At 47.3% G+C, this 9,065-nt stretch overlaps 2 protein-coding genes across 2 annotated transcripts; one reads left to right on the forward strand and one right to left on the reverse strand.

Annotated features, from left to right (window-relative positions):
• Positions 1-682: 682 nt before the first annotated feature.
• On the reverse strand, positions 683-2,811 carry srrd (SRR1 domain containing). Its single transcript, XM_084177109.1, has 7 exons — positions 2,512-2,811; positions 2,318-2,358; positions 1,952-2,163; positions 1,579-1,677; positions 1,302-1,453; positions 1,186-1,231; positions 683-1,063 (listed from the first exon to the last, which is right to left on the reverse strand). The coding sequence occupies exons 1-7, from the start codon at positions 2,658-2,660 to the stop codon at positions 869-871; spliced, it is 894 nt and encodes a 297-aa protein (XP_084033235.1). The 5' UTR covers positions 2,661-2,811; the 3' UTR covers positions 683-868.
• Positions 2,812-2,841: 30 nt separating this feature from the next.
• tfip11 (tuftelin interacting protein 11) lies at positions 2,842-8,847 on the forward strand. Its single transcript, XM_084177110.1, has 15 exons — positions 2,842-2,973; positions 3,425-3,643; positions 3,791-3,962; positions 4,491-4,659; positions 4,858-4,985; positions 5,374-5,535; positions 5,653-5,844; positions 5,979-6,158; positions 6,291-6,425; positions 6,545-6,651; positions 6,768-6,936; positions 7,161-7,404; positions 7,637-7,779; positions 7,934-8,099; positions 8,352-8,847. The coding sequence occupies exons 2-15, from the start codon at positions 3,435-3,437 to the stop codon at positions 8,699-8,701; spliced, it is 2,526 nt and encodes an 841-aa protein (XP_084033236.1). The 5' UTR covers positions 2,842-2,973; positions 3,425-3,434; the 3' UTR covers positions 8,702-8,847.
• Positions 8,848-9,065: the final 218 nt, after the last annotated feature.

The following is a 9,065-nucleotide window of genomic DNA, read 5'->3' on the forward strand; positions in this document are numbered from 1 at the left end:
CATTTTACTCTAATTTAGTTACAGATGGCATAAATCAACTGTTATAACAGCATAAAACTGAATGTTTACACTTACACAACTGAATCAAAATAATAAATTCATTGGAAAAAGAGGCAGTTTGGTAATTGTTATTTTTTAACATGTTTTTCTTCTTCCAAATTTAATAACATACATACATTCCACAGATCAACAAACACACACAGGTTCCACAGCACTCACACACTTCTGCCAGATGTTCCAACTGTGGAAGTGAATCCAACTTGGCTTACGTCCAGTATTTACCATCCTATCCAGGGTTTGCTGTAGTAATGAGCGCGGTTGGCCATCAGCGCGGCTACATTTTAGATACAGCGCCAAGATGGGGGCCTCTAAAATTGTATCGAAAAATAAGCCAATTTCCTGCAATTCTACAAATTTCTCCATAGAGCTGAGAATTGTTTTGCCCGTTTTAAAGCTAATTTCCTGCGTTCTATATATTCTGCCATGGAGCTAAGAGAAAATGTTGCAGTTTTAAAGCTAGTTTCCTGCAATTCTATGCATTTGGCCATGGATAATGCTGTGCTCTTTTGTTCAAACATAATAAAATGAATACTGCTAAACTCATTGTTTTTGTAATTTTCAATTCTCCCTGTCTAGCTTTTATTTAGGTGATTGTTAGTTCTCAAAGATTATATTATAAAAAAATATATAGGTTCATTATATTTTCTACATACAGCGTTTTTCCATCCCGAAAATAATTCACCCAAAAAATAAACCACAAAAAGAAAATGTCCCACCCAAGGATTACAATGGCAGAGAAATCCTTGCTATCCTCTCATTTCACTGGGAACCACAGAGACCACAATGATTATTTCATCCTCCACCCCTCTCATCTCTGTGGGTCTCTCTGTATGATCTCCAGATCAGGGCAGTGTTGGTATTGGGGCTCTGGTGCCTCACCCCAGGTGGATTGTGGGAGTTTGCAGAGGCTGCTGGGATTGAAGGTGATGAGGGCAGTGTCATTGAAGACGTCCAGGAGTTGGGACGGGCATGGGAGGGGCCACTCCTCACACAAACACACAGCCTGACGCACACGGGGGGGTTAAGGGTCAAACACCTCCATAGACTCTGGATCATATGTAGCTATACTGCATTATTATTGTATATCTATTTTTTAATGATACTGTACTTAGTTTCAAAGGATACGTGTGCTATGTAGCTGTAGTCTCTCTGAAGTTCTCTCTGAATCATCCTGAAGGAAAGACAATCATTAGTGGATCACACAAACACACACACACACAAACACACATGAACACACACACCTGTCCTGTATGCCTGCAAAGCTGTTTCCTATGATAGTCAGTAGAGGCAGTGCATCTCTACTCCAGTTCTTCCACAGCAGGTTGTTGTACAGAGCCTTCCCACAATGCATCAGGTAGAAAAGAGTTGGCCTCGACACTGCTCGCTTCCCCTCCTGATGACATCACACACATGAATACAATAGTACTTCATTAGTCCATCTGCAGAGACAAAAATTGTGTTCTGTATTTCTTCCACATACACATACACATACACACACACACACACACACACACACACCTCGTTCTCAGTCAGCACGGTGAGGCCAAGCTGTCGCAGTACCTCCATCTCCCCTGAGGAGAACACAGGGTCGTACACACTGCACCGCTCCATAGGGATCTAGACAGGAATACAGTATACATTACATACAGTATAGTACGGAGTACAGGATCGATTAAGGCAGCCCTCTGCGCCTCTCTGATTCAGAGGGGTTGGGTTAAATGCGGAAGACACATTTCAGTTGAATGCATTCAGTTGTACAACATCCCCCTTTCCCTTTCCCATTACACACTGCACTTCCCCATGGGAATCTAGAGTGGGACAGGAGGAATACAGTGAAGCCGTGTCTTTAGGCCGTGTCTTAGGTCTTGAGAGAGCGAGTGTGAGTGAGTACCTGTAGTAACTCCAGAATCAATAGCAGCATGGCTAGTTGGTAACGAGCTGTCACACAGGAAGAGAAGGAGCCCAGACCATAACACACACACTCCAGTGGGCTACTAGGGGCCTCCCGGGCCCGGTCCCCTCCCTCAGGTCCTGGGTCACAGCCTGCTGCTGGGTTCCCTCCAACCTCTGGGGAGTCTGCCTTAGCCTCAGCTGTCAGTCGATCTGAGAAAGGAAGGAACTCTATTACCATAGTGTTTACTCTTATCCAATCCTTTCAGGTTTAGTGTGTCGCTATGGGTAAAGGCTGGAAGTTATGGGACTGGCCGACTGGGACCGGATACGGAACAAGATCATTCATTAGAGTTCTGTTACGCACCTCTCCACTCCAACCAGAAGTCTGCACACCTCAGTTCAGCCCTACAGAGGGAAAAATAAAGCAACAGTTATCTTTTTGTGTCAACTGCTGTGATTAGATAGGCCTACTGTCCACCGTTGTACAATACAGCACAGTGAATGACATATGGGAACAGTCAGGATAATCCTTGAGTTTAATAGTGTTGTTCTTCTTACATGGTTTCTGTGATCCTTTGTTTGGTCCTGTCTGTGTCCACAGCATCGGCGTGTCCAGGTTCATGGCGGGCCGTGTGAGGAATCTTCCCTCGGCGGCCTGCTCCCTTCCGTCGCCGGGCCACCTGCCACTCCTCACCGCTATTCGGCATCCACACAACGGCTCACCTAACCAACACAGATATTAGATGATTAGAGTGATCATGAGTTTATGATACTGTCACTAATAGAGTTCTCGTAGGGGAAATTAATAAAAACAAAAAGTTAGTCGCTAGCTAGTATTTCTGACAACACATGGGGACTGTTTTGAAAGTGGCGCACGCGAACCCATTTGGCTTCCGGTGTAATTTTGTCAACGGGAAGTACTTGGTTTTTTCGTGTTTGTTACGATGCCAGCTAGATAGCAGTAAACATTGTCCATATATATTTGCGTTCATCGATAGTTACAACAACTGAGCAGTTCAGGTAAGTAATTAAGTTACATTTACTTTCCTAACCATGTAAATCGAGCTGGTCCCTCCAACGACGCATAACCAGAGCAGGAAACCTGCTGTCCCATACCGACGTTAGCCTAGCTAGTTTGGTAGCTATAATTAATATATAACTAGGTAACGTTAACACTGTATAGATCTAAATCAACTTTATCAATGTCAACTTGTATATTCTGCATGCTAACAGGGTCATATCACTTCAGTTGTTTCGCCATAATGCCTATGCCATAAAGCAAGTAAGTCCAGACAATACTTCCAGACTATACATAGCTAACGTTACTACTTTCTAGAAAGTGTAGTTTTGACTGTATGGTGTATAGTGTATACACTACCTACGTTTTAAACATCCATAAGAGGAAATGACTGGGTAATTTCTGTGAACTATTCCTTAATGATGAAGGCTTGAATGACTGTCTCCCTCTCAGAGACCCAGCTATGTCTATGTCCCACCTGTATGGACGGCAGGGAGAGGAGGAGGATGAGGGGGTGGAGGTGGAGAAGTTTGAGGTGACAGAATGGGACCTTGCCAATGAGTTTAACCCGGAGCGCCGCAGACACAGACAGACCAAAGAGGAGGCCGTCTACGGCATCTGGGCAGAGAGGGGAGACTCCGACGATGAGAGACCCAGCTTCGGAGGGAAGAGGTAGGAGGCTGGTTCCTGTACACTCTCCATCTGATGACATGCTGATGACTAAACTACAGACACACATTTGGAAAGAGGAGAGGATGGCAGAGATGGATGTCACAATCTCGTGGTCTTCATTGGGTCTGTGTCTACTCTTAATCCCAGGTCTAAGGACTACTCTGCCCCTGTGAATTTTGTGAGTGCGGGGCTGCGCAAGTCTGCAGCAGAGGAGAAGCCACAGCAGCAGATAGGTGGAGGGTCAGATGACTCTGACAATGACAACACTCCCCCTGCCCAACCCCCACCCCGCGACACTGCACCTAAGAAACTGCAGACGGTAGGTGTGTGTTTTATGGGACCTTGAAGGAGCATTAGGTTCTTTGAATCAAAGGTTCAACACAGAATCAAATATGTTTTTATTTTTCTGTTTTTTACTGTTTAAAAAATAAAAAATGTTTTGTCATTTAGCAGACGCTCTTATCCAGAGCGACTTACAGTTAGTGAGTGCATACATTTGATATTTTTTTTTCATACTGGCCCCCCGTGGGAATCGAACCCACAACCCTGGCGTTGCAAACGCCATGCTCTACCAATGGAACTACATCCCTGCCAGCCATTCCCTCCCCTACCCTGGACGACGCTGGGCCAATTGTGCGCCGCCCCTTTGGGTCTCCCGGTCGTGGACGGCTACGACAGAGCCTGGATTCGAACCAGGATCTCTAGTGGCACAGCTAGCACTGCGATGCAGTGCCTTAGACCACTGCGCCACTGCGCCACTCGGCCGATAGACAAAATTATTAGGAGGACAGATTTTGTCTTACTTGCATGGTTAACTCTCTGTCTTTCTTCTGTCTGATTTCTCCAGGGCGGTAGTTTTCGTGGCAACAGCCAGTCCCAGAGGACTGGGTTTGCGGCCGGTATCCGAGCTGGAGGAGACTTGGGCACTTGGGAGAAACACACCAAGGGGATTGGCCAGAAACTCCTCCAGAAGATGGGCTACGTACCAGGGAAAGGACTGGGGAAGAACGCACAGGGTGGGTATGGGAGAGAGAGGGAAGGAACGAGAAAGAGGGGAGAGTAATGGAGGAGGTAGAGATTGAGGAACAAACAGAGATGGGGTATGTTTCAGGGAAAGGACTAACTTCTGCTAATTCTTCTGTTTGTTAAAGTTAAAATGGCCTCTATCGAATGCCTCTCTCCTCAGGTCTGACCTCTGAACCCTCTCTCCTAAGGTATTTTGAACCCCATCGAGGCGAAGCTTCGGAAGGGAAAGGGGGCGGTGGGCGCCTACGGCAACGAGAGAACCAAACAGTCACTACAGGACTTCCCTGTGGTAGACTCCGAGGAGGAGGAGGAGAAGGTAGCTCTCTCTCTCTCTCTCTCTCCCCATCCCCAACCACTTCAGTAGTCTGCTCACAGATCTGAAAGGGACTAGTTAGGTATAAACAATGCAGTGATGACCTTCCCACTATATTCCTCTCTCCTATCGAGTCCTTTTAGATTTGTGAGCACATTTACATTTTACATTTTAGTCATTTAGCAGACGCTCTTATCCAGAGCGACTTACAGGAGCAATTAGGGTTAAGTGCCTTGCTCAAGGGCACATTAACGTCATTTAGCAGACGCTCTTAGCCAGAGCGACTCACAAATTGGTGCGTTCACCCTATAGCCAGTGGGATAACCACTTTACAATTGGGGGGGGGGTTAATGATGTATGCCTTAACATACCTTTATCCCCCTTTTTCTAGGAGTTCCAGAGGGAGCTTGGTCAGTGGCGTAGGGACCCTGTGGGTGGCGGAGGGAAGAAGAAACCAAAGTATTCCTACAGGACTGTAGAGGAGCTGAAGGCTAAAGGCAAGCTGGCTGGACGGACCACACAGACACCCGCTGGAGAACTGGCTCAGGTCAAGGTGAGGGAGAACACTTGCGCACACACACATAGTTACACATTTAAGTATCCAGAAACGGATTTAAACACGTGAATTTGATCATTTAAGAAGAAAGAAATGCTCCTCCTCTCTCTCTAGGTGATAGATATGACAGGCAGGGAACAGAAGGTTTATTACAGCTACAGTCAGATGACTAACAAACTCAGTGTACCAGAGGAGGCTCCACTGAGCGTGGCCACACGTGAGCAAAAGACGTCTGGCTTTGCCCTGCCAGAGCTGGAACACAACCTGCAACTACTGATCGACCTGACGGAACAAGACATACTACAGGTGACCTCTAACCCCTAGCATACACAACCTTCTGCTTCTGAGAGACAACACATCTCACCCTTTACTATAACACTATTTCCAGAGAGTTCAGAAACTCGTATAAACTCACAATATCCCTGTCTGTCCTTCTGTAGTCCTCGCGGCGTCTGCAGCATGAGTGTGACGTGGTGGTGACTCTGAGCCACGAGAGCTCTGGTCTGCAGATGAGGCTGGGGACGGAACGGGATGCCATCCAGAGGCTAGAGGCAGTACTGCAGCTGGTGGATCGCTTTCAGAGTGGAGAGACTGCACCCGGGGTAGGACCCAGCCTGCAGGTACACACGTTTGTGCTCTCTCAGGACAAGTCATTGTTGAATATGGAGAATAACAGTGGTCCCAGTATTGAACCTTGTGGTACAAACTTTTCTTTATTGTATTTGACTCCCTCTCTCTTTCTCTCCCTCTAGGAGTGTGCTGGTGTCTTTGAGACTCTACAGAGTGAGTTCTATGAGGAGTACAAGACTCTGGGTTTGGGAGATCTGGCTGCGGCTGTAGTACATCCACTACTCAGAGAGAAACTACGTACATGGGATCCTCTCAAGGTACACGCACACATTCCCTTGCTTGCTCCACCTTTTAGTTGTGGAAGCACCACGAAGTGCATGACAACACTCACATGTACTCCTAGTTTCCTCCACTGACTCCTGCTGTTTGTCTGTAGGACAGTTCATATGGTCTGGAGGAGGTGGGTCAGTGGCGAGCCATCCTGGAGTCTGATCAGCTTCATCACGCCAACGCCCCTGAAGCACACATGGACCCCTACCACAGGTAAGTCAATACCACTTCACACCTCAGAGTTGTGTGTCTGTGTGTGCACAGTGGGCAAGTGGCAAAAATACCAGAATGTCAAGCCTTATGTGAGTGAATATAATGTGTGTGTACAGGCTGTTGTGGGAGGTGTGGATCCCTGTGCTGCGAGTGTGTGTGTCGGGGTGGCAGCCTCGTATGGTAGGACCCATGGTGGACTGTGTGGAGGTCTGGGCCCCTCTGCTGCCCCTCTGGATACTAAACCACCTCCTGGAACAACTCCTCTTCCCAAGGCTGCAGAGAGAGGTAGAATCACACACACATCAGCGCTATACCAGTGATGCAAATATGAAGTCTCATGTTGTGCCAAGCTGTCTGTTGACAAAGGGAGAAACGTTTCACAACCTTAAAGTAGTAGTAGTTTGGTCTTGGTGGGGTAGCTCAGAGCGTCACTCTTTTCTACCCAGAACCATAAACATCATGAACGCGCTCTTTCTACCCCCACTAACCCCACCCCTTCTCTTTGATAGGTGGATAGCTGGAACCCCCTGACCGACACAGTGCCCATCCACTCCTGGCTCCACCCCTGGCTGCCTCTGCTCCAATCACGGCTGGAGCCTCTGTACCCGCCCATCCGCAGTAAACTGGCCAATGCGCTGCAGCGCTGGCACCCGAGTGACGGCTCCGCCCGCCTCATCCTCCAACCATGGAGAGACGTGTTCACGCCTGGTGCCTGGGAGGCCTTCATGGTCAAAAACATCATCCCTAAACTAGGTACACACACCATACACACACTTACCTTGAGTGGCCCCTGAAGCCAACTGAATTGCCTCAAAGGGACACAGAGAGTGCAGCACCCTCTTCCCTATATAGTGCACTACTTTTGACAAACTCTGGTCATAAGTAGTGCACTATAAAGGAAAAGGGGTGCCAAAATGGGGACACAGACAGATATTACTGCATAGTAGAACAGTAGTTTCTTACATCCGGCTCTCCTTCCCTATAGCTCTGTGTCTGGGAGAGCTGGTAATAAATCCTCACCAGCAGCAGATGGAGCCGTTCAATTGGGTGTTGGACTGGGAGGGCATGCTGTCTCCCTCCAGCCTCGTATCACTGCTGGACAAACACTTCTTCCCCAAGTGGCTACAGGTATGTGTGAGAGAGAGCACAGAGGTTGTGCTTAATGATAGTTGACTTATTCCTTATTTGTGATTATCTGTGCTGTTTTTTTAGACCTAAATAGTCTGTAAATGTTCTTAACTATGCAGAGATAATTGATTTGTATGTTTGTATGTGTGTGTAGGTGCTGTGTTCGTGGCTCAGTAACAGTCCTAACTATGAGGAGATTACAAAGTGGTACCTGGGCTGGAAGTCCATATTCAGTGATGCTGTTCTGGCTCAGCCACTCGTCAAGGACAAGTTCAATGAAGCTCTGGACATCATGAATCGCGCTGTCTCCTCTGGCCTTGGTTAATATTACACACACACAGCTCCAAACAACATTAACTGAGCACTGACCTTTGGCCCTGTGTAGCTCAGTTGGTAGAGCATGGTGCTTGCAACGCCAGGGTTGTGGGTTTGATTCCCACGGGGGGCCAGTATGAAAATGTATGCATTCACTAACTAAGTCGCTCTGGATAAGAGTGTCTGCTAAATGACACAAATGTAAATGTAAAATGTTAATATGATACACACTCACCCTTCTCTTTCTCTTTCTGTAGGTGTGGGGTACATGCAGCCCGGTGCCCGTGAAAACATAGCATACCTCACACACACAGAGCGTCGTAAGGACTTCCAGTACGAGGCTCTGCAGGAGCGCCGGGACGCAGAGAGCGTGGCGCAGCGAGGCATCGGTGTCAGCCTGCCCACCAACTTCAAAGACCTGATCCAGACCAAGGCTGAGGAGAACAACATCGTCTTCATGCCGCTGGTTGCCAAACGCCACGAGGGCAAACAGCTGTACACCTTCGGACGCATCATCATCTATATAGACAGAGGAGTGGTCTTCGTACAGGGAGAGAAGACCTGGGTCCCTACGTCCCTACAGAGTCTCATAGATATGGCCAAGTGATAGAGGGAGTACATAGAGATGGAGATAAGGTTAAGGCTGTGCAGAGGCAGTGCGCTTGTCATTTGTTTGTAATACGTTTGATATTCAGCTGGTGATCACTGAAATATGTAATTGGAACCATGAATAAATGATTTTTTGACTTTCTACTTTAGAGTTTTTTTTTTATTGTAAACTCACCACTGCAAGCCAAGAGTATTGCTTGTGGAAGTTTAAATTACTTAGCTGTAAATTCAAGATAACCCAGATAGGCATTTTGGCTGACCGAAAGCCTTGTGTATGTTTGCCTACCACTGTTGCACAAGTTCTAGTGAGAAGAGAACAGTCAAGATGATGAACTAGTGAGGCGCGGGACTCCAGTGCCCTA

Source organism: Coregonus lavaretus (assembly GCF_964263955.1).
Source record: "Coregonus lavaretus genome assembly, chromosome: 14".
Classification (NCBI taxonomy): domain Eukaryota; kingdom Metazoa; phylum Chordata; class Actinopteri; order Salmoniformes; family Salmonidae; genus Coregonus; species Coregonus lavaretus.